A 25,555-nucleotide genomic window follows, 5' to 3' on the forward strand; every position below is an offset into this window, starting at 1 on the left:
AACCATTAACAGAAGCAACATGCCATGTCTGGTTCTTTCTACGTTCTAGTTTATTGTTTGGTAGAAAGGCTCTTTGTATTAACGCATTGTATAAACATCTCACAAACTGCTTCTCCTAGATTACAAAAGTCAAAGCCAATTTTCTCTGAGATGGGGCCCTTGAATCTGACATTCAGGTCACCATGATAGAAACAGGAGCTGCTGTACCTAACATTCTGGAAGGTACTTCAACATATGCATTCTAAGGCCTGTCTAGCATCTAAAAGGATCCATCTTTCCTTACAATGCCTATACATGGTAATGAATGAGAATCCCAGAGATCTGACACTGGTTATCGAGTGAGTTTGAGAAGGCTAGTTTAATGATTCCCAACTCAGCCGTAAAATCTCTAGAGACTCAGATAAATGACTCCCCCTTCTCTCCAGCTGGCTTTCTCAAGTATAGATGCATGTCTTTCTGGGACCCAAGCAGACTGTCAACAGTCTCACCCAGTTTCATCATTAGGCTTCCTGAAAGGGCTTTTGGTGAAAGCAGCAGCTTTAGTTATTGTCAATCTTCAGCCCTTAGAAAAGTATTTTTTGTTAAAAAAAAAAAAAGGTGGAGGAACTATTCTAAGGAATTCAACAAGGAAATAGGTACCTTTTATGAAAAGGACTTTTAAGCTTCTTGAACCCACAACTTAACTGAAATAACTTAACTGAAGTGTCTCCACATAAAATACAGCACCTTTTCCCCAGCAGCTGGATGGATGGGATACGCATACACAAGAGCATCCATCGGAAATGCCCTCGCTGAAAATGGCAATTGTGGCAAAAATATGGCTACCTATGCTCCCCTGAGTCACATCCACGGCTCTCCAGGCTGCAGCCTGCAGAATTAGCTGTAGGAGAAGCAGTAAAGGTCCTGTTGGATGGCCATGAGCAGCCCTGGCGCTCCCTGGAAGCCCCCAAGCCGAGAAGAGAAGGCCACACTGGGAATGTCGGCCTTGGAAGTGGGGTGTGGGGAGGGTATGGTTCTGAGCAGCTGGGCATCATGGAGGCTCCAGATTCTCGTGTAGCAGTCCTGGCCCACTAAGAAAGAGAGAAGACATGCGGCAAGTTAGAGAATGCAGAGAGCCTGTGTACCTGTGGCCCTGGCTTCTATGATTCCTAAGGGCTAAAGGTGATTTCACATGAGCCAAACAAACTCACAAATGGAAATTATTTCTACTGATAAGATGTCCCTTTTGAAAATTAAAGTTACAGGACTTCCCTGGTGGTGCAATGGTTAAGAATCCACCTGCCAATGCAGGGGACATGGGTTCAAGCCCTGGTCCGGGAAGATCCCACGTGCCGTGGAGCAGCTAAGCCCATGCGCCACAACTACTGAGCCTGCTACAATTACTGAAGCCTGTGCGCCTAGAGCCCGTGCTCCACAACAAGAGAAGCCACCGCAATGATAAGCCCACGCACCGCAATGAAGAGTAGCCCCCACTCGCCGCAACTAGAGAAAGCCTGTGCACAGCAACGAAGACCCAACGCAGCCATAAATGAATGAATGAATGAATAAGAAAAAGAAAATTAAAGTTACAGGTTGCCCTGGTGCTTTAGAACCACTGATTGCAGGTGTTCAAAGTGACAAGATGCACTGGCTGGCTGTGACACCCTGGGGTGTTCATGTGGCATCTTGGCTATCAGGTGACCCATTCTGCTTTTCTTGGTGACAAGGGCTATTCAAGAGGGAGCCCAGGCCACCTGTGCTAGATGACATGCAGCTGATTTCCTTTTTATGAGAGAGTAACCAGGAAGATCTCATAACTTCATTACATCCTGGGGACAAATCAGGTGACAACTCTCCCCAGAGCATTTTCTGGTTTAATGATTCAGTTCATAAGACTTCATAGTCTTTCAGGGTTCATAGTTGAGAGGAATCTGATACCTGACACCACTGGTTACAGCAACTCAGATAGGAAATATGTGCTACTGGAGATCTTCAGGGGGAGAAGGGCAGACCTTAGGCATCACGGATTTTAGTGTGCTTTTGACCATCTGAGTTGACTCTATGACCTTATCTGTGGTTCATTCAGGTTGTACAATTCAAGGATTACTGCAGCCAGCCTACTCCCCACATCTGCCTCTCAACAAGGCTCATATCTTTTCTACTGTCCAGAACACAGAAACTCTCTGGAGATGAAAATTTGTGGAAAACAGACTTAAGGAAGCTAATTACTGGTGGTGACAGTAGTAAATAAGTCTAAGGAAGTTCTAGCCAAGTGATGCTTCTTAGCCACAGAAAGTTTCATAGCAAATAAATACTTTCTGTAGGAATATTAGAAAATTTGACATCTGTGAAGACTGGAAACATATTCCTTAATGCCAAGGGCCTACTATTTCGTTTGTCAAACTGCCAAATAATCATATAATCTGTGATCAACTTGTTAACTCCTTTCAAGGGGGTTTGGTGCTAGAAAGCTCTGCTTCTATTCTACAAATCATGGGTTCACAGCAGTGGTGTTAAAGGAACCAGGTTCCTTTACAATGACCTCCATCTCTTTTCTTAGCATCCTCTGGTGGAAATGGGAGCACAAAGAACAGGGAGCCCAAGCTTTTCGACAGGACAGCTGCACGATGGGATTGAGGGTCACACTGAATGCTGACCTGGTGAATAGGCTTAAACTCCACACCCAGGTCTCCTAAACCACTGTTTTATTGCTCCTCACTCATCTGTAACTGAAGTGACATTTGCCCAGTCACGTGGGGACACAGGGCTATCCACCCGGTGAGTGTTAAAACTGTTGCTTACTAATGTCCAACTCTACATCCCATCTTAACTCCCTGACCCCAACTGTCCAAAATCCCCTTTATTCAGTTTCGTTTTAGAGTAATTTCTCCCTTATCTGCTTAAGTTGCTGGCTCTCCTAAGGGACAGTGTTTGATGGGATTATCTCCTCCTCCCCAGGTACCTGCCACCACGATTCCTTCTTCCTCATGCACGTGCAGGGGCAGGTGGGCATACTCGTTGACGTGCCCTTCGTACTGCCTAATACACTTAGTGGTCCTCAGGTCCCACAGCTTGATCTGTGGGAAGAAGCACAAGGGGCGGTTAGGGAGGGTCCAACAGGTACACTGGTGAAGCCCAGGCACGAAGCCAGAGAGGTCGAGGTGGTCTCCAAAGACCTCTTCAAGTTAGAAAATATGTCTCAAACCCCCGAGCCGCAGAGTCCATCAAAAGCACCATGACCAGTTTCACGTCTGTTTAGACCAGATTGGGCTCCCAGCGGGCAGCAAAGCAGCTGCCCCGCACAACTCCCAACTCACCTGGTCTCCAGATGCCTTTCCCCTGCCGCCATCTGACGTCAGGGTCTCTCCTGCAGAGCCCCTCCCCCCACCCAGAGCCAGCTCCAGCGGCTGGAGAAAGTCAGTGGTATCCGTACCGTTCCAGCCATGTCGGATGCCATCAGGCATTGCTCCTCTTGCAGGATTTGCACAGAGGTAACTGCTGAGTCATGTAACAGGCGGGTGGCTTTCCAGCCCTTGCCCTGATTTCGACAACGGAGATCAATGGCAAAGATTTCGCCGGAACGACAGCCATTAAACAGCAAAGGAGCCTGCGGAAAGGGGGCCTGCTCAGTACCTCCCTCCCAAGGCTGGGAGGGGTGTGCCCTCCAGAATACACCCCTGCCTCCCCTCCCCTATCCCAGCCCCTAGGTCAGAGGTATGCGTGGAGCAGGTTGGTTAGGGTTTGAGCCTCAGTGGAAATGGAAGGGTTCCTTATCAAAGGGTCAAGAACTGGACACCAGGTGTCCCTCCAGTGTCCTCCCCACTGCCTGCCAACTGGCTCCTAAGGCCTCACCCTGAACCCCTCCCTGTGAAGTGAGGGTGTGCCCTCACTCCTCCCAGGTCGTTAGTGAGAAGCTGGGTGATGAGAGTGGAGTAAGAGAGATCAGAAATCCAGGTAAGACATGGGGTCCCAGACTGAGTGGGAAGATGGCTGAAGAAACCTGAATAATGAATTCTGTGCTTACTGCCCAAAGCAGGTTGGCACATCTTCCACCCTTTTAAAGAAAGGTGGCATTTTTTTTTTTTGCGGTACGCGGGCCTCTCACTGCTGTGGCCTCTCCCGCTGCGGAGCACAGGCTCCGGACGCGCAGGCCCTGCGGCCATGGCTCACGGGCGCAGCCGCTCCGCGGCATGTGGGATCTTCCCAGACCGGGACACGAACCCGCGTCCCCCGCATCAGCAGGCAGACTCTCAACCACTGCGCCACCAGGGAAGCCCGAAAGGTGGCATTTTCTACAGGTCAAGTCTTTGAAACGTAGTAATGACTAGAATTTTGATTTTTAAATTTATAAAATGTGTAACTTGACAGCTGCAGATAAAAGTGTTATGAATTGGGACATATTTAATTTATACATTAAAAAGTTTTACTGTCCTGCTGGCTAATCCAAGTACTCAAGAATTGCTAACAATTCGTAAGTTGTTTAAAGGCAGCTGAGCCATGCCCTTCCGGATCAGCCAAATTTCATTCAGCGCTGACTTATTCACCGAGTAACCTGTTAATCACTTCTGGTGCCCTCCTTCTCCCTGTAAAAGAGGGAGGAGGACTAGACTCCACACAGGGGAATCCCATTCCAATCCAGCAAAATGTCCACTCTTGGGAAACTTTCTATCAGGCCCTTCCCAATCCAACCAACCATAACAGCAAACTGCTGGGCCAAGACGTCACTGCTGGTCCCAAATGACTGCCGGTGTCCCGTCACCACGCTGGTCACCAGGACTCGCCGAGACAAGCCTGACAGAGACGGAGATGGGCGGACAGTGTCACTCGAGGTGTGGGGAGAGGGACTGTGGACAGGGGTTTAGGGTCTGTGAAATCCTTTACCCTGGGCACCTGGGAAGGCAGCCGTAGCTCACCTGTACTAAAGCAGTTATTTGCCTGGATGTTCAAGGACCACGCACAGGACCAGGCCCCGGGGATCCGGAAACTGCAGAGCATGCCAGGCCGGTCTCCTGCTGAGGGGACAGTAGTAGTGTTAGAAAGACTAACAGCTATCAGGGAGGCAGTATGGTGTCAGATAGGAGGGTTTCAATTCCAGCTATGTGGTCTCAAACTTTTTTCAAAAATAATTTCTTTAAATTGATAAAACATACATTAAGGGTACAAATCATAGTATATATACTCTAACGTATACTATGTGAAGTATAGCTATGTAACCACTACCCAGGTTAAGAAATAGAACATTCTAGTACCCTGGTACCCTTCCTGTCCCCTCCCAATTACTACCCTCCTCACGCCTCCCTAAAGGGAACCACTATCCTGACTTCTCACACCATCTTTTGGTTTTGTAAGGGAAATTCCGAACTTCTTTTTGCCTCAGTCTCCTCATCTGTAAAACGGTGATAATATATACTCCCACCTCATAAGCTTGCTGTATGATGAAATGCCAGGCACCAGGGTAAGTGCGCGTTAAATCATTTAATCCTCCATGTAACCTGAGGGGGCAGGTATATACTTTAGAGAGCTTAAGCGATCTGTTCAAACTGGTAAGGGGCACAGCTGGGATTCATGTCAGGTCTGCCTGAAGCCTGCACTCTTAGAGGCCTGATCCTTGTCTAATTGATCCTAATTCTCTGAAAGACTGAAAACTTAATATCCAGAACGCTGCCAGGCAGTTGGACTGCGTTCAGCCAGGCAGAATGTTAAGTATCCCTGACAGAAACTGCCATACAGTAGGAGCTTAACAGATGCTCTCTGGGCGATCTATATAGGCAGCCCCAATAAATATTTTCATCTCTTGTACTGGTTACACACACTTTTAACTGTTCCGGCTGCTGAAATGACCCAAAAGGAGGGTATAAGTGAAGATGCACATGCTTCTAGTACAAATCCTGGGTCAGGTTTAAGAAATCCTCCCAGGTGCTCTGCAGACTGTCCCCACCCTGCGAGCTCCGACTTGGGCTCACCAGCCCATGGTTCCCACCCCTCCTGTCCAAGCCATCACCACGGAGCTTATGCTGCTGTTGGCTGCAGCTCCTGGGAGGCAAAGGACAAAGATGTCCCTTAGCACCTCCTTATCCAAAGGAAAAGGACCCCTTGTACCTGGATGACTACTGACAAACAATGACGCTGGGAGCAGGGTGGCACAGCCTGGAGTCTCTGCAATTCCCATGAGGCACAGCCTGGAAAAGCCGTTAAGGACAGCCAAGTACAAGTCTCCTCTGGGAGGAGAAGGGGCATCAGTACCCTTCGAAAAAGGTATAATAATACCCATCATCCACATTTAACATGTTTACATTTTCCATATTTAGTTTCAGATTTTTTAAAAGGAAGAAAATGTCACAGATACAGTTAAAGGCCCCCTTTTAACTTTCCTCCACCCAGAGAGAATCGCTCTTCTAAAACTGGTCTGAGTTCTAGGGCTTAGTATTTCCACTACACATTTGTCCATCAACAATATAAAGAACACATTTATGTGTTTGATTTTAAAACGCATGTAAATGGCATCACACAGAATCTCCTACAACAGCTCAATCTGCATTGTCTCCTAGATGCAACTGTATTCATATTTGTAACTCCAGTTCACCTGTTTTCACCGCAGAGCATTCCTTTGTATGAACAGACCACAATTTATTTATCCAGTCTCCTGCTGATGAGCACTGAGATGGTTTTCGCTTTTTTTTTTCCCCCTCTGCTGCTGAAATAAGCCTCTCTTCCTATCCTCCTGTCTCCCACTCCCATGTATGGGAGGCTTCTCTAAGACAGTTTCTTACATCTGTGGTTAAGAATTCCATTTTTTACCACAGTGTGCTATATACACACAAACATTTGAAACAAAAGTTTCATAAAATATTTACACTTACTAAATATGAAACTGATATTTTCTAACCTATTTCATTAAAAATAAAAAGCTGCTCAATAAGCTGATTTCCTGGGCCACAGTTTATAGGATAGGTCATGACTCACAGTTTGAAAACACTGCTATACCTAGGGTGGAACTGGGGGGTTGTAAAGTACACGCATCTCCAACTTGAAGTGGCTGTATCGTTTACTTATACCAGCATTTCCCCCCATTCTCCACCTAGGCCAAAACTTGGCACTATCAGACCTTAAAAATCGTGTTTATCTGAATGGGCATAAAATATCTCCTTTTAACTTGCATTTCTCTGAACTACATCTGATTATAGTTATTTGCGTTTCCCTTACTGTGAACTGCCTCTTTGTATCCTTTGCCTGCTTTTCTATCGGACCGTCTTCTGATTGATTTGTTTCCTTTCCCTTTCCCTTCAGAGCTTCAAGAGGAGCCTGTGTTTATCCCCACTTCCTTGCCTTTCTTTTACTCTTCAACCCACTAAAATCCAGGTCAGACCCTCACCTTTCCAGTGAAATGTTCTCCCCAAGATCTCCAGTGAGCTCCTAATACTAAATGTGATGAAGGATTTCCAGTCCTACCCCGGGCCATGCAGCACAATTTCTACCTATACACTCCTTCTTGGCCTCCACAACCACTCTCCTGGCGTTCCATCCTTGGACCTTCTCCTATCACCAAGATTCCCTGGTCTAGGTCCTAAGCCTCTTAAACTCGTGTCCCCTCCATTCCTGCTCATCAGTTCACACCCTCTCCACCACCGTCTTTAGTCTTGCAACAGCCTTCCATCCGAGGTCTCACCCTCACCAGCCTACCACCTTCACTGCTATATGAGAAATGAATCCATGACTACAGTCCTCCAGAGGCATCCCACAGCCCCAAGGATTTGGTTTTGCAAGGCACTACCTAGCCAGAAACGTCACCGATACCAAACCACTTACTGCTGCCAAATGTGCCAAGCTTTCCTCTCACTCTTCTAATGGGAGCTCCACGCCCTCCTTCCCATGTGGGAACCACCACCAGGAAGGCCACCCCAATCCCTGCACCCTACAATTCCCCATTGACATCACTGCAAAGACTGACCACCTGCTGAGGTGCCCAGCTCCAGCACCTTGCACAGGGATTCTAGATGCCCAATACATGCTGGTGGAATCAACACACACACCTCACTGAAAATGTACATCTTTGCCAAGCAACACCTCTCTGAAAAAGGTACATCTTTGCCAAGCAATCAGGCAACGATCTTGACCATCTGAATGTGTGATGTGTGGGTATCGTGTTGCCTTGGGTGGTAAGCCCCATGTTAAATATCTCTAGTATAGAGGCTGCTGAAACTATAAATGAGAACACTGTATCTGGGCAGCTCAATTCCTTCTGAGATAAATCTCTTTTCCTTCTACGTTTGTAGGGCAAGGATGTGGGAGAAAGTCCTTACCCGTGTGCACTTACCCATGTTACTGTGGCTGAAACCCAGGTTACACTCAATCTTTGTATCACACTTATAGGGCCAGTATCATAGAGCTAATCCTTTAAAAGGCCACAGGTCAATGAAGAACCTGCTAAGTGTAGAAAACGTTCAGTCTGACCTCCCACCACTCTGGGGAAAAGCGCAGAGTGCAGGTCTGAACCATGTGTCATTTTTGTAAAGGAAGAAAGTTTAAGACCTTCAGCAGAAGCATCAGGTGCACAAAAGCCTGAAGATTACCTGAAATGACCACCAGAGGGCAGGCCGCTGACCAAACCACAACAGACCACACTCATTTCTTTTACTGTGCTTTCCTTTGCTGCCCTTCACAGATAGTGTTGTTGTTTTTTTCTTCAAATTGAAGATTTGTGGCAACCTGGTGTTGAACAAGTCCACTGGTGCTATCTTCCCAGTGGCATTTTCTCATTTTGTGTCACATTTTGGTAATTCTCACACTATTTCAAACTTTTTCATTACTATTTTGTTAATGGTGATCTGTGATCAGTGATCTTTGATGTTACTATTGCAAAAAGATTATGACCTGTTGAAGGCTCAGATGATTAGTATTTTATTAGTATTTTTTAGCAACAAAGTATTTTTAAGTTAAGGTATGTACATTGTTTTTCAAACGTGAAGCTACTGCACACTTAACAGACTACAGTATAGTGTAAACGTAACTCTTACATCTGTATCTGCATCTGTCTATCTCTGAGGTATGCCTATATATGGATTTTTTTTTTTTCTTTTTTTTTTGCGGTACGCGGGCCTCTCACTGTTGTGGCCTCTCCTGTTGCGGAGCACAGGCTCCGGACGCGCAGGCTCAGCGGCCATGGCTCCCGGGCCCAGCCGCTCCGCGGCATGTGGGATCTTCCCGGACTGAGACACGAACCCGTGTCCCCTGCATCGGCAGGCAGACTCTCAACCACTGCGCCACCAGGGAAGCCCCTATATATGGATTTTTATCCTCACAAAGAGAATCATGGATAAATGCCATATTGTCTGAATATCAGAAATGAGAGCGAGGTTCTTGTTTTCTCTCTTTTAAGGCTTGATCTCTTCTGCCCTCTGGTAAGATCAAGACAGTAACAGGTGGTCCCGTCACCCCACAAACCCCACCAAATGAAAGCCACAGAAAACTTTCAATTTACAGAACACACAGTTTTCTGTTTGTCTTACATAAAAGTTATAATCAGATCTCTAATGTGCTTTAAGCTTTAAAACCCTTTGAGGGACTTCCCTGGTGGTCCAGTGGTTAAGACTCTGTGTTCTCAATGCAGGGGACCTGGGTTCAATCCTTGGTCAGGGAACTAGATCCCGCATGCGGCAACTAAGAGCCCACATGCCACAACTTAAAAAAAAAACGAAAGAAAGAAAAAAAGGATCCCACGTGCCGCAACTAAGACCCAGGGCAGCCAAATAAATAAAATAACAAACAAACAACCCTCCCCCAAAACAAAAGCAAAAACCCCAAACCAACAGATTCCAATTCAGGCATCATTTGTTGAGGACCCGTGACATGGCCAAGCACTGTGCTAAGTGTATTCACAGATGTTAACTAGTTAACCTTATGACAACTCTGAAGCTGGCGTCAGGTATGACAAGTGGCCACATAGTTTCATTTATGTGAGCGAACTCAGTTATTATGGAAATGAACCACAACACGACTCATTAACACGTGGCTTTGGCTTTGGGTCAAACAGTATCACTCCATGAAGGACATGACGGACAGCTGTCCTCTGCATCATCAAGAGACCCCAGGGGGCTTCCCTGCTGGCGCAGTGGTTGAGAGTCCGCCTGCCGATGCAGGGGACACGGGTTCGTGCCCCGGTCCGGGAGGATCCCACGTGCCGCGGAGCGGCTGGGCCCGTGAGCCATGGCCGCTGAGCCTGCGCATCCGGAGCCTGTGCTCCGCAACGGGAGAGGCCACAGCAGTGAAAGGCCCGCGTACTGCAATAAATAAATAAATAAAGGGATGTCGCCAGATCATATCCTAATAAAAATAAAGTTAAAAAAAAAAAAGAGACCCCAGGGATCCCAGCTACCCTGACACTGTACTGTGTGCTCCTACAAAGCCCAGATGGCTCTCTGGGTAGGGAAGGAAGAGACTAGAATGAAGAGTGCTCTAAAGAAGGCCATCTCTGGGCAGGGGACCTAGGCCCAGAGCCCACAGCCCCAGTCCGATGTCAAAGGAACACCCTTCTCTGGTGTGTGCCCTCAGCCTCCCTGCCTTGGGAGGCTCCTCCTCCTCTGCCTCAGGAGGATTTGGGGTTCCTTTTCAAGGCTTTACTGTTCCTTTCTGCTTTGTTCCTCTGCTAAAGCACCAACTCTCAAGTTCCCGAACAGTGTCTGGCACCTGGTAACACTGACGTCATTCCCGGACCTCAGCTACTTCTCTGTGCTCCACGGGAATTCTTGTTTTCTAGTGGGTGCATTGCTCTTTCCTACAAGGTGAGACATTCGTGCAGAATGGCCTAGACCTCTGGACACTAAAACACCATCTCACAAACCCCACAGATGCCCTGGTCTACATCAGGGCATGGCCGGCCCACCAAACCTCTTCACCTGCCAAAAGATACAGAATGTGGGAATCCAGGTGATTCAGCGAGGCCCAGCTCACAGCGTTCACCTGGTGAGGAAACACACAGCCAGATGGCAAGATTGGTTTGATGCCAACTTATGGAGAGAAACAGACAAATACTTTCTTATAGAACAGTAATGTGACTGACTGCTTTCTTCAGGTCTCACTCCTTGAATAGGGACTGGAACGAGCATTCTGAGAACAAGGAAGCTCCCTGCCCCACCGTGCAGAACCTTGAGGGGAAAGGGAAGAAGTAACCCCCAGGCCTCAGTCCTTCATCATCAGCATAGCATGGGCATCACAATGAGCCATCTGGTATACCCTCTGGTATAGGCCAGGGATGAATTCTCTGCAACAGATCTCACTTCACCCAGAAACCATTTTCAACCTGTGTCCATCTTGTGGCTCATGTCTCAACAGAACAGAAAATCACAGCTTCTTACAGATGCAGCCATCACCCACTGCAATGTTAAAAGTTGCCCCCTAGATAGCATGCTCCTTACATTTACATAAATTTCAGTGCTGGCTACGACTGACTGGAAGATTGACATAATGTTCTGATACATTGGGAGGGCCCTCCACCCAGCCCTCTGTGGCCCACCTCCCAGGAACTCTGTGCTTTAGCATCAGCTCCTTTGGATCAACTTAACCCCCCGGAGGGAAGTCCCTGCAACAGTTTAATTAAAGCAACACTGCTTCAAGTCCTCCCCCATGTAAATTCATTTCTCTTCCAAGATGAGAAACTGATGAGGCCCTTTTCTTCCCCTATGAGTTCTCAGGATCTAAAACTCCATTTTTTCCCTTGAGAAAATGAGGTAACCGAGCCCTGCCTTCTTCACAAAGCTCTCTCCTCTACTCTGAATTTGGCCAATTACTGCAGTGCCCTGGATCCAATGGCAGAGCAGGCTGCCATGGCTAAAGGGAAGCGCAGCATACCTTCCGGTTGGTGAAGTAGAGGTTTTCATGCATGTGCACCCTGAGCGTGGGGGTCTTCAGGCCACACAGGTTGATGATGCCATACTTGGAGCCCCCGACTTTGACATCGTTCACGGTGAAGAGCCGGTCACTGTTGGTATCCGCCTGGAGAAGGGAGGCGGGCTGTGGGTGGCCTCCCAGGCTGAGCCACGCGGTCTGCCGAAAGACCGTCTACCTAGCTCCCACGCTCTTGTGTGTTTTCACCAGGTGAGGGTTCTCGCCCATGAGGAAGTGCGGAATGACCTGACTTGCCCCTACTTGGTGAAGCCATCACTGGGCAAAGCTGACAGGCATCTGGTCTCACAGTTCAGGAGCAAAAAAGGCAGTGAGGGGGCACGGCCAGTCTGCACAGTGACCCCTCTCAGAACTGGGTTTGGGAGAGTCCTAACGTCCACCCAGAGGAGTTTAGATGAGCCGCGTGGTGACAGAGCAATGTGGCCATCATGAAAGCCACACAGAAATGTGGAAAATGCTGATTATAACTGCCAAGGGGTAAAAGAAGAAAGCAAAATTGTATTCCTATTACATAAGCATTGTGATTATCACCTAGTAAAAAGAAAGGCATCGCATGGGGGAAAAAATTACAATAGGAAAGATGGCACTGGGATGTGGGTTATTTTTAAGATTTTGTGTTTTCATTTAAAAAATGTGGTTAATAATTATTTCAAAGCAAAACCTTTATATGTTTATGTGTTTTTTTAAATATATTTATAAATATAACACACACAAATACACATGGGTTTGGGTGCTGGTGAAAACACACTCACTTTGCAAGTTTACTTGGCAAGAATAGTTATATTCCTGAAGAATCATTACCAGTGACTAGAGTCAGATCTGAAAACTCTGATCCCTGGGTGACAAACTGCCCTTCCCACCCCTCTGGGTCACACCAGCCATCCAGTCTTCGTAACTCTGGATCATGGGGAGGGTCTTCCAAACACCAGCACACAAAGTATGAAGAACAGGTGCTCAGGCCATGCTAAGCAGCAGGTGACAGTGATCTCCACTGTCCCCACCCAGTTTACTGAAGAACCCCAGGGAAGGGGCTCCTGAAGGGAACCCACCACAAGAAAGTATTCTACTTGATTCAGGTCAAATGTTCCCCAAACACAGGAGAAAACATGAGTCCTGGCCCCTGACACTCCTTACGTGAAGGGCTCTGTTGTAGAGGTCCTGGGGCAGGACCTCAAGGGTAAATTCCGTAGCCTCAGCCTCCAGTCCTGTCAGTAAACCACCAGGCTGAGGCTCTCTATTTTGTGTCCTTCTCTCACTCTCCTTGGCTGTCCCTCAGCCTCCAGGAAGGCCTCCAGGAGTTGCCAGTCCAGCTGAGAGGTCTGGCTACTTCTGTTTGCAGTGGACCCTCTGATCCTCTGCCAACATTTCTCTGTCCCCTGGCTTCCAGTCTGGGTCTAAACCAGAAGCAGAGAGATCATTTTCTGCTCCCCGCAAATGATGCAGTGGAGGTGTGCTGGATGTGCAGGCCCAGAGACATGGCCTGCAGGCCCCTGTTACTGAGGTCAGGGACAGAAAGCAAGAAACTAATACGCTGTTGCTACTGAAGGACACTGGTGCTTCAGGTTTGGCCACCAAATCCTGTCCAGTATGGAAAGGATCAGAAGCCCCTGGTCCTCCATGTAACTTTTCAACTGTGTACACAACACACCCATGGGAAAGTTACTTTGTGATGGTTCTCTGTCAGCGTAGGGGAACCCACCACAAGAAAGTATTCTACTTGATTCGGGTCAAACTGTTCCCCAAACACAGGAGAAAACATGAGTCCTGGCCCCTGACACTCCTTACGTGAAGGGCTCTGTTGTAGAGGTCCTGGGGCAGGACCTCAAGGGTAAATTCCGTAGCCTCAGCCTCCAGTCCTGTCAGTAAACCACCAGGCTGAGGCTCTCTATTTTGTGTCCTTCTCTCACTCTCCTTGGCTGTCCCTCAGCCTCCAGGAAGGCCTCCAGGAGTTGCCAGTCTAGCTGAGAGGTCTGGCTACTTCTGTTTGCAGTGGACTCTCTGATCCTCTGCCAACATTTCTCTGCCCCCTGGCTTCCAGTCTGGGTCTAAACCAGAAGCAGAGAGATCATTTTCTGCTCCCCGCAAATGATGCAGTGGAGGTGTGCTGGATGTGCAGGCCCAGAGACATGGCCTGCAGGCCCCTGTTACTGAGGTCAGGGACAGAAAGCAAGAAACTAATACGCTGTTGCTACTGAAGGACACTGGTGCTTCAGGTTTGGCCACCAAATCCTGTCCAGTATGGAAAGGATCAGAAGCCCCTGGTCCTCCATGTAACTTTTCAACTGTGTACACAACACACCCATGGGAAAGTTACTTTGTGATGGTTCTCTGTCAGCGTGTGTGGACCCCGGCTCTAATGTCAAATGACAGAGCTGTAGTGGGGGTGACAATGGTCACAGCACAGCCTGTCTTGCCAGCTTGGCATCTGCCAATGGGTAGCTGGTAGGTGCTTGTTAAAACCATAAAACCTGCTTTCATGGCTAGTGGCTTCTACACAGCCAGGCTTGATGAAAACAAATGCAAAGCCACGAATTGTCCAGGGGATGGCAACTATGTCTCTGGAACCTACAGATGGCTCCCTCCCACTCACCAGTATCAGGTTAAATCGGTCACTTGCCAAAGCGGAGGGATCCGAGCTCTGAACCTGGACCTTTTTCCTCTGCATGCAGCTCACTCGCAGCTCATGGGCTAAACTGCAGAGGAGAAAGAGGGGAGCAGGGGAGGTATGGACATCATCCCTGGATATCCATGAAGATGCAGGGGTTCTGCTCTGTCCCACACCCTGAAGACCACCTTCTCTCGTCAGCTCTCTCTCCACATTAAATCTCAGCAATGGAGCTGAGCAAGGCCCCCAAGAATCTCAATTTTAGAACTCTTAGGAAAACTAAAGTGCAAAGAAATGGGTGGCTCATTCAGTGTCAAAGAAAGTCAGAACTAGAAGGACTTGTGTTGGATCATCTAGTGCAACTCGTTCTCTCGAGATGAGGAGAATGTGCCTGAGAAATGAAACAACTTGCTGAAGGGCACGCAGTCCACGAAGAGCCAGGCATGCAGCTGCCCATCCGGTTACCCCTTTTCCTCTCCACCAAAGACCGAGCACGTTTTAGGGTGAAGAACAGATCTTCCTAACTAGACCTTTAACTCTTTTCCCTCTCAGAAGGAGAGAAACACAGGACAAGCACACCCCTACCTGCCCCGGCTGACACTGCCTGCAGGGCTGGCCTTCCCTGAGGGGGCCTCCCTGGGTAGACCACCCACACCCATGTTGTTTCTTCACTGGCCCAGGTAGAGTGGGAGGCAGCAGAATGCAGGGGTTAGGAGCTCAGGCTGGGGAGTCAGACAGATCCCCCCGCTTTCTAGCTTTACCTTGAGCAAATCGTTCCACTCTGAGTCTCAGTCTCTTCTTCTGGAACCTGGGGAATGTGTCAACCTATCTCACAGGGCTTTAGTTAGAACTGTATCAGACATCACCAGTATTTAAAGTTTAGTACACATCCATTTAACTTTCGCTTTTTGGTGACAACTCATCAGAAGGAGAAAAAGAGGCAGAAGGCTGACGGGATGAAGTTAAAGGACCTTCTACTTAACTAGAAATGATTTACAAGTAACAAAGAGGAGTCATCTTGAGAAATTCCTGCCCAATTTCTCTGCCTAGATCCCCTCTCCTCTCTCGCTGGCTCTAAAGGAAGGACGATTCTCTCAGGGCTGATTTCAGCAGCAGAAGCAGGCTGTCGAGCTGAAGCTCCTCAGCTGTGAACACTCCTCACGGGGCAGCTACGTGCTCTATCCTGACAATTCTTGGATCATGGAAATAAGAAATAGGAAAAGAACGTCCATGAAGAAAACATAACAAAGAGGCGTTATCTTACCGGCAGTAACTGGTGACGTTGAGAAAACCCAGCTTGCTTTTTTGTAGTAAGGAAGATGCATTAAATCCCAACCTGGCTGTTTTCTAAAAGAGAGAAAGATTCAGTGAAGCTTTATGTTATTGTATAATGAATTATGTTTTTAGGATTCTAGTCTCCTCTCCTTGGAAAGAGGAAAAACCTATCACAAGGAAGTATGTGTGAGATGGGAAGTCTGCTCAGCACCTCTCCAAGTCCCCCATCAATTTATACTGAGGAGATGAGGCCACTGAGCTAGCGAGTGCAGGAATGGCACTGGACACTCAGGTCTGTAACACCCTTTCCATTCGACCTACGGTTACTGTGGGGCCCAGACTTTCCATTCTATTGTCCCCATGATCACGGAAATGTCCTGGCATCTCATCTCCAGAAGGGGTACCAGAAACCCTCGTATCCAAACCACACACTCTGGTTTTCTATTTAAAATACACAGTTACAGAGGCTGTATTGGGCTGCTACCCAATAGTCTCCTGGGGAAGGACAGAATGTAAGAATTCCTGATGAAACCCAGCAAGTAAGAAAAGGGGGGTGGTGGTGGGAGGAGATTTCTTGCCTGTTATTATTCTCTTCATCAGGTTCCTGCCAGGGACAATTTGACGCCACCCTCCTAAAGTGCACTACGCTGAGGGTTACAGGGGCGTTTAATTGGCACCTCCTTGCGGCAGTGGGTGGATGCTGGCAGGAGTGGAGGGGACAGGGCAGCTCCTGGGGCTGTGGAGCCTACCTTTCCCTGCTTGTCCTCTTCCTCTAGCAGCTGCAGCCTTTTGCTCTCCATTTCCTTCTGCCGGATGCTCTCCTTCGTGAGGGGGTTGCAGTTGTTATGTCCAGGGAGCAAGCGGAAGTAGCGTTTCTTTTCAGGGTCAAAGTAATAACCTGGTAGATCTTTAGTCAAAAGAAATAAAATCCAACTTAAAACACCGTGAACCGAGCCACCCAGCGAGAAGCCCAGGGGCCTGCCTACCACCCCTCACAGCTGCCGGTCTTTCCTGAGGGGCAGGAGGTGGGCTAGCACTGCCAGTTACCATCCCGGGCCCAGTTCAGTCCTGTGGGGAGCTGTTTGCCTCAGGATCACGGTTCTTGTTTCAATTTGCTCCCAGAATTTCCTCCAAGCCAGGAATGGGCTGATGACACACATGGAGTGTACCCACAAACAAGTGAAGACACACAGGACTGAGGAGAAGGGCAGCCAGAACAGACATAACTAGATGACGAGGCACAACTAGCTTTCATCTTTCCCACGGGCAGGGCCGGAGGAGCCCTGTCCAGCAGGCTGCCTTACCTGGCACAGAAGAGCTGCCAGCTGTGCTCGAGGAGGTCGACGGGGCCTCATCATCGCTGTGGCTGGAACCCTGTGGGCTTTGCCGCACCCTTGTATTATTCCTGTTGACACACAGTCAGGGTTAGCTTGCAGCCAGTGAGTCCCAGTCATTCTTTGACTCTGGGGTCCTGCAGTTCCACAGCCTTCACCCCAACCCTTGATTACTTGGGGAGCACTGACCCCTCTTTTTCTTGGAAGCAGTTTACCTACTGCAAATACACCAAAGCTAGGGCACGGTTTTTGGTTTCTCATCCTTAAGAGGATGCAGGTCACAGTAGTTGCTCTTTTGTATCTCCTCATTTGAGCATTTTGTGAGGTCTTTTAGAATTTTCCAGATGAAAATGAGAACAGAAATCTTGGCCAATAAGAATTTTACCAGCTGGGCTCATTTGTCAGCTCAACAGCAGTTACAAGGCCAGGTGAATTTCATTTTTTATTGGATTCAGCAGTACAAAAGTTTAAATTTTACTTGGTTACTCAACCCTGCAGATGGAGAAACTGGGGTTCAGGGCACAGAGGTGATTTGCTCAGCAATACTGGGATAGAGCCATGGTTTAAATACTCATTTTGCAAAGCTACAAGCAGCTTCTGTGGCAATTATAGGCTGAAGGATATAATGAAAGAACAAAAGACCTAATTTTAGAATTCTGGTAAAATCCACTTTAAAATTAAGAACTTCCCCTGCCCCCTATAACACCAAAAGGAATACAAACTGCAAAACTAGGTTAAAGGAATTGAAGACTCTCTCTTTTGTCTACAAATACTAACTATGCACAGTTTTAGAGAAAATTATTTATTCTCCCTTTTTACAGCCCAGAGCTTCCTGAGGAAGCTCACGTGTGATCAGCAGCAAGCGGAGGAAGGATTAAGTGTTATAACAAAGGTCTACATCTCTAGCCCAAGGACCGCTGCCCCATTCTTTCCACAGGGAGCCCGGAAGGTGGCTGTCCAGCCGGCTTCCACGTGACTCTGCCAAGCTGAATCAAGACTCTCTCCCTGTGCAGATCACAGTTTGCTGCACGACGCGCTCTTGAGGGAAGGCCTGGGGCCCAAAAAGTATCCATGGTTCTCCTCATAAAACATACAAACATTGAGTACCTGTCCTGATCTTTCTACAGTATGGGTCATGTTGGGGACTTTGGTTCAGAGTCCCTATTATTCTGCACCAAATGAGGTCCACCATATACACAGGGCCTACTCAGAGACAGGCAGCCTGATGGGCCTTTACATACATTATTACGAACCTCACGACAGAAGTATGGTACAAGAAGAGTGACTCAGGGTGGGTGATTAAGTAGCTTGACCAATTTCACACAGGAAAACATAGAGCGTCAAACCCAGACTTCCTCCTTGTTTCTTCCACAACATTCTGATGCTTTTTTTTTTTTCTGTTTGAGTTAATCTGTTCTAGAGAAGCATACTGGCATTCGACATCTTCTGACCCTATAGCTAGAAATCTGTCCATTTTAAAAGGAGATCTGGAGTGTGAAAGACTTTTGAAATTGGCATACGGGTCTCCTTTGGTGAGGAGAGGGCTGTGCAAAGACTTCCTATGGCCAGAAGTCACGTCAGCAGCCCTGAACTGTGAAGAGGTATCCTCTCCTGGGGTGGGGTGGGGTGAATCACGTTCTGAGATTAGATAAGTAGAGTGTGGAAAATATTTATTATGGGGATTTCACCTAAGTATACACTGTTTTATTTTTCAAGCTGGGTGGTAGGTACCTAATATTCATTGTATTATTCTTTATACCTTTTTGTGTTTATTAAATACTCTATCGTATTATATAGCCTTACTTAGGATTTAGGCTGAATTAATGAAATTAGGTTTCCAGAAAGCTACTTTCATAGGCTGAAAAAAAAGAAGAAAGACTAAAACATGGAGAAAGAGCTCCCCAGTTGTATCAGATAATGTTTACTTCTAAGCCTGTGGCTAAGGCTCCAGCCAGAAGTCACAGTCACAATGAAAAGAAAGACAAGTGTGGCCACCTCCTCACTACTCAAAGTGTGGCAGGCAGGCTGGCCCCCAGCAGACACCCCCTTGGGAGCATGTGAGAAGCACAGACTCTAGTCGGCCCGACCTCAGAGCCTGCATCTTGCTGAGACCTCCAGGGAGTCACGTGCGTGTGAGGGTGTTGTCAACGCTAGTAAGACGCCGGGCAAAAGCACTTGCCTCTCCTTAGAACCATGCTGTCTGAACCAAGGGTTGTGTCGGTGGCTCCTTCTCCCATGTCTTCTACTCTGCCCCCTGCTTTTATGCATTTCAGCTGCTAAAAGAGAAAAAGAAAGAAAATTACATACAAATACACACGTGCACACCTCTCTCTTCTGTTTGCTTCTTTTTTTTTATTTTTATTTTTTTAATATTTATTTATTTGGTTGCACAGGGTCTTAGTTGCGGCAGGCGGGCTCCTTAGTTGCAGCATGCAAACTCTTAGGTGTGAGGTGCATGTGGGATCTAGTTCCCTGACCAGGGATCGAACCCAGGTCCCCTGCATTGAGCCTTATCCACTGTGCCACCAGGGAAGTCCCTGTTTGCTTCTTGATAGTTCCTTCATGCTCAGAACTAGGCAAAAGGATGGCCCAACATGGGTTATCATTAAAGCCGCCACCAAGCCTTACCTGTAGGACTGCCACCAGGTGGACACACAAATAAAACCCAACGCGTCTGTAGCCATCTCTCTGGCTGCAGTCCTCTTACCTCACAGCCTGGCCCGACAGCCTGCCTCACAGCCTGGCCCGACAACCTGCCAACCTCCATTCCCCAGGTCACTGTGTGACGTGTTGACAGACTCTCACAATTACTTTCCAACAACAGTCTGAGCCTGGCATGAGAACCCTCCTAAGCTAGTCTTCTTTTCCTTACCAGATTAACTCCAGAGCATATAATAATTTTTCTTTTGATCCACCCACATCCCTATTCATAGAGAATAGTTAATCGTGAACACTATCTCTTCCTCGGTTTCAGTATCAAGCAGGAAAACTTGTGAACAAATTAAATGGGGCCAGTGGCATGTGACTTCTCAATGTGCTTTAGAGAGTGTTTTAGTTTCCTGAAGTACACTAGCTGTTAAAGGGAAGGATGTGCACATGCATTTGTTGAAATAAGGAATGATGTCTTAAAGACACTGATGTTGCCATAACTATTTCGAGTGGCTTTTTCAAGTCTTATCTTGTATGGCCTGAATTTATCACTTAATCATCAAATCATCAGTTGTTTTAACACTGGGAATCACATTAGGAATTCTTAAAGAGACTGAACTGTAGTGCACAGAAGAGCTGCTGCGAGTTTCATGCTTTCCCAACACCTGGTGATCCTTTCCCCACTCAGTGGAGACACTGTGACATCTTACCAAATACACATTAAAAGTATATTCAAATGCTGTTAACAAAATTAGAAAAAAATTTCTAGGGCTGAATGCAACCAAAGAATAGATTAGAAAATCTATTTGCTTTTATTTTCCAACTTCTACTTTTGAGTAGGAAGTGCCTGTTAGCATCAAACAGAGCACCAGAAGTCTGGACCTACATTCCAGAATTCAGTATTTACCCAACGACTTCTGTGTCAACCTGTGATTGTGAGTTGGGGCTATTCGATACAAAGGAAGAGATATTTAGTGAGTATAGTACTTAACCAAACATTTCATGAATTCTGTAACGAAGTCCTTGATTTGCCTGCTTCAGAGTCAGTGGGAAGCAGACTCCACAACCTGGATTAGTTTAACCAGCCACTCTCTAGTCCTGTGCCAGAACGAATAAGCACTACTAAAGCTCATCAATATAGCCATGCCGACTTGGAGTCATCACAAATGTCTCACTTTCATCCTCTGCTGGGACAGTATACATTGACCTAGTTTTATTTATTCCTAGTCTGATTCACTCCCGACAATCCAGGGTGTTATCACTCTCCTAAAATCCCTTCCCACTTCCTCCTGGTCACACTTAGTAGACAGCATAGCTCCCTACCTCACCCAGAAGAGAGATGTTACCAGTACGAATACCCCCAACTTCTTTTTCATCCCCTCCACAAAGGCCTGCCTTTACTAATTCTTATCATCTTCCTTTTTGTCTTGGAGAAACAAGTGTCCCTGTGCCTTTTCCAGGCAAACCCATCCCTCCTGGCTGTTGATCTCATTTCCTTCTCAAACTCTGCAGACATCTGTGTTCACATATGTTTAATCAATCTCCCCCTCTCCTTATCTCAGCTTATAAACACGCTCAGGTTTTTCATTTGTATGTGCTCCACTTCCAACCCAAAAGGAACAGAAATGTTCTGGAAGCATGGTCTATATGTATACACTCCACTTCTTTATTTTCCAATCATTCTTCAACTCACTGTAGTCAGGCCTCCTCCATCCTCACCGTTCTGCTAAAATGCTCTTGCTGAGGTTAATGATCACCTACTTGCCAAAGTTAGTGGTCTCTTTTTAGCCCTTATTCCTACAACACATGACACCCCAAAGCTTCACTCTTCCCTAGGTTTCTGGAATATCTTTCTCTTGGTTCTCCTCGTACTTGTCAAGTTAATCCTTCTCTAGTTTCTCTTGGGTCACCCACTCTGTGTTTAACAACGTTCTGTCCTAGATCCTCTTCATTTTATACTTAATACAATCTCACCTGCAAACACCGTTTCATCTCTAACCTAGCATCAAGTTCTTATAAAAAGGCTGCCTCCTGTCTACTTTCACAGACCATGTTCCAAAGCGAGTTCATGATCTCTCCCTAGTTCCTAGTATGCTCTTTCACCTATCTGTATTTCCTTTCTCTGAAATTCTACCACTGCCCCATCCCCATCCAAAAATATAATAATTTTATTCATTTTCCTCAGCAACCACTTTAATGGCTCCTGAATACCACATGCACAGGTTTCCCTTTGGATCAATTATCTTAAGCCTCAGACAAAGAATAAAGCTGTATTTATTAATTAGTTACGTTACAGATTAAAGGCACTATGCACAGGAAGGGAAATACGTATGGATGGTGATAAGAAAACTGGTAAGAAAAATAAGCCATACTGACATAAGATTATCATTATTACCAACCAACTCTACAAAAAAAGGAAACTTATTTAGATTGCACATTCTGTACATGATTCCAGTCTGCTTTAGTTATGAAATGATGCATGAATAGTGCAAAAGCATAGGTAACGGCGAGTCAAAGGCGTCAATCACCCATTAGGAGGCAGGGCCATTGGCCCACTTGCACCACTGTCCTCAGTAGAGCACTGCACTATCAGAAGGACATGGTAAATAATGAAATAAATCGGTGAGTGCTGGTTTTGGCCAAAGACAATATTTCTAAACCACCACCTCACACAAGCACAGGTGCAGGCACTGCAGTGGGAGAGAAGGGAGTGATGGCTCTGAATGGAAGAGCCAGAGGGGAGAGTGAGTTTGAACCCAGTCTGTCAGGCAAGGTTGGCAGAGTGAGGGGCCTGCAAGCAGTTTGGTATGGCCACAGCCTAAAGTACAGGGGCTGGGAGATTAGGCTAGAGAGGCAGGCAGGGTCAGATGCTGAGGTCTCTGGGTGCTCGGTAAGTTCGCCGAGTAACATGACTAAACCTGCATTTTAGAAAGGCAGCGGTGGAGGGAATAAGTTGGAAGTTAAGGACTGCTGTAGCAACTCAGGTTACATGAACCCACCAACATGGAAGTGATACTTCCATGAGAACCCTGAATTTAGAAAGATTCAGGAGGTGAGTTTCATGGGAGAGGTGGAGGGAGAGCAGCTGAAACCTGATAAATGAATAACTGGTAGTGTTCTGACCTGAGAGACAAGGAGGAGGAGCTGTTTGAGGAATTAAGACAGTAAGTCTGATTTTGAACAAACCAATCTCAAGATGTTTGTAAAAAGGGGTCTGGGAATTCAGAGGGAAAATGAAGCTAAAGATATAGATTTGAAAGTCACCAGCACATGGTAACAGAGCGAGACAAATGAGGCTCCAAAGCCAAATATATATATATATATAGCAAAGATTAAAATTCAAAATTGAGACAATTTTATTGGACAGTAATATGAAGTCAGCACAATCAGTTTTTAGATTGGTGTTTCTCAACCAAGGGCAACTTCACCCACCAGGGGACATCTGGCAATGTCCAGGGACATTTTTGTTTGCCACAACTTGGCGGCAGGGAAGGGTGGGCTGCTATGGCATTGATGCTGCTAACCATCCTACAATACAGGACAGCACCTTACAACAAATTATCCAGCCCCAAATAGTGCTGAGGTTAAGAAACCCTGCTCTAGACAGGAAGCACTCAATTATAATTTTCTGGGTGAAATGTTGAATCCCAGCTCCTCTGGAGCCACTCTGCCAGGCACAGACATTAAATGTGTTGTGGTAGGCTGAGCTTGGCTTTGCCTTTTACACAAGCTTTCAAGGACTTGAAGGATAAAGAATAATAATTTCTAAGAGACCATTATTCTAGAAAGACAATGTTAATCTCAAACAAATAAACAAACGTTATTTAACTTTTTGGAAAATGACTGAGCAATAATTATCAAGTAATTTAAATGTACATGCCTTCTTCTGGGAATAGATATGAAGAAAATAATCCAAAAGGTTTTAAGAATTATATGCAAGATATTTACTATAATTTTCCAACTCACTTTCTAAAGCTAGTAGTCCTCTGTTGCCAAAACCAGACAGAGGTATCACAAGACAAGAAAACTATAGATCAGCCTACCTTATGGACACAGCCACAGATCCTCAACCAAATCCTAGCAAACCAAATCTAGATGCATATAAAAAGGATAATACACCATGACCAAGTAGGATTTACCCCAAGTTCAACATACGAAAACCAATCAATGCCATAAACCATATGAACAGAATAAATGAGGGGAAAAACCTCCACGTGATTTTCTCAAGAGATGCAGAAAAAACACCAGACAAAATCCAATACCCTGTCATGACAAAAACTAGGCACAGAAGTAGCTTCCACAACTTGATAAAGGGCATCTACCCCACAGCTAACATCAAAATAGTGAAAGACTGCAAGCTTTTCTCCTAAGGTTAGGAACAAGACAAGAATGTCTGTTCTTAGCATTTCCATTCAACATTGTACTGGAAGTTCTAGCCAGGGGCAATTAGGCAAGAAAAAGAAATAAAAGGCATGCAAACAGGAAAGGAATAAGTAAAACTATTTCTATTGGCAGATGACATGATGTTATACATACAGAAAATCCTAAAGAATCCACACACACAAAAACTACTGGAGCTAATAAGTGATTTAAGCAAGGTTGCAGGATACAAGATTAATATATAAAAATCAGGGCTTCCCTGGTGGCGCAGTGATTAAGAACCCGCCTAACAATGCAGGGGACACAGGTTCGAGACCTGATCTGGGAAGATCCCACATGCTGCGCAGCAACTAAGCCCAGGCGCCACAACTACTGAGCCTGCACTCTAGAGCCCGCGAGCCACAACTACTGAGCCTGAGTTGCACAGCTACTGAAGCCCGTGAGTCTAGAGCCTGTGCTCCACAATGGGAAGCCACCACAATGAGAAGCCCGCGCACTGCAATGAAGAGTAGCCCACGTTCGCCACAACTAGAGAAATCCCGCGCGCAGCAATGAAGACCCAACGAAGCCAAAGATAAGTAAATAAATAATGTATAAAAAATCAACTGTACGTCTATACACTAGCAATGAATAATCTAAAAATGAAATTAATACAAAACCATACACTAGCGTGACATTACATTAGCATCAAAAAGAATAAAAGTATTTAGGAATGAACTTAACAAATAAGTGCATAACTTGTACACTGAAAGCATAAGACATTGTTGAAAGAAATTAAAGAGGACCTACATAAATGGGAAGACATCCATGTCATGGATTGGAAGACTTAACATGGTCTACAAATTGATGTACAGATTTAACACAACCACTATCAAAATTCCAACTGCCATCTTTGGAGAAATTGACAAGCTGATCCTGAAATTCATATGGAAATGCAAGGGACACAGAAGAGTGAAAACAATCTTGGAAAAAAAAGCAAAGTTGGAGGACTCACACTTTCCAATTTCAATGCTACAGTAATCAAGACACTGGTACTGGCACAAGGATAGCAACATAGATCAATGGAGTAGAACTGAGAGTCCACAAATAAACCGATATATCTATGCCAATTGATTTTTGACCAAGACCATTCAGTGGGGGAAAGAATAATCTTTTCAACTGCTCGGACACCTGGACACTCAGCTGCAAAAGAATGAATCCGATCCCTACTTCACATCATATATGAAAATTAACTCATGGATTCAAGCTCTAAAACTGTAAGACTTTTATAAGAAAACAAAGGTATAAATCATGAACTTTCAATAAGCAATGGTTTCTTAAATATGACACCCAAAGCACAAGAAAAAATAGATTACGTAGACTTCATCAAAAGTAAAAACTTTTGTGCAAACACATGATCAAGAAAGTGAAAAGGGGGCTTCCCCGGTGGCGCAGT

General features: G+C 46.2%; 1 protein-coding gene across 2 annotated transcripts in view; it reads right to left on the minus strand.

The window, feature by feature from the left end:
* Window positions 1-28: 28 nt before the first annotated feature.
* Window positions 29-25,555, minus strand: part of DCAF4 (DDB1 and CUL4 associated factor 4) — a 30,405-nt gene continuing 4,878 nt past the window's right edge. The window contains exons 2-14 of one of the 2 annotated variants that reach the window (XM_024737815.1): window positions 19,271-19,367; window positions 17,062-17,162; window positions 16,507-16,664; window positions 15,747-15,829; window positions 14,468-14,570; window positions 11,824-11,967; window positions 10,886-10,935; window positions 6,079-6,158; window positions 4,893-4,991; window positions 4,673-4,770; window positions 3,413-3,586; window positions 2,942-3,056; window positions 29-1,070 (exon numbers count right to left, since the gene is read on the minus strand). In XM_024737815.1, coding sequence (XP_024593583.1) covers window positions 877-1,070; window positions 2,942-3,056; window positions 3,413-3,586; window positions 4,673-4,770; window positions 4,893-4,991; window positions 6,079-6,158; window positions 10,886-10,935; window positions 11,824-11,967; window positions 14,468-14,570; window positions 15,747-15,829; window positions 16,507-16,664; window positions 17,062-17,162; window positions 19,271-19,359 — 1,488 coding nt within the window. In that variant the 5' untranslated portion in view covers window positions 19,360-19,367 and the 3' untranslated portion in view covers window positions 29-876. The remainder of the gene's footprint in view (window positions 1,071-2,941; window positions 3,057-3,412; window positions 3,587-4,672; window positions 4,771-4,892; window positions 4,992-6,078; window positions 6,159-10,885; window positions 10,936-11,823; window positions 11,968-14,467; window positions 14,571-15,746; window positions 15,830-16,506; window positions 16,665-17,061; window positions 17,163-19,270; window positions 19,368-25,555) is intronic. The other variant, XM_024737816.1, reaches the window with a different exon arrangement.

The sequence above is a fragment of the Neophocaena asiaeorientalis genome, unplaced genomic scaffold (assembly GCF_003031525.2).
Source record: "Neophocaena asiaeorientalis asiaeorientalis breed wild unplaced genomic scaffold, Neophocaena_asiaeorientalis_V1.1 scaffold49, whole genome shotgun sequence".
NCBI classification, from domain to species: domain Eukaryota; kingdom Metazoa; phylum Chordata; class Mammalia; order Artiodactyla; family Phocoenidae; genus Neophocaena; species Neophocaena asiaeorientalis.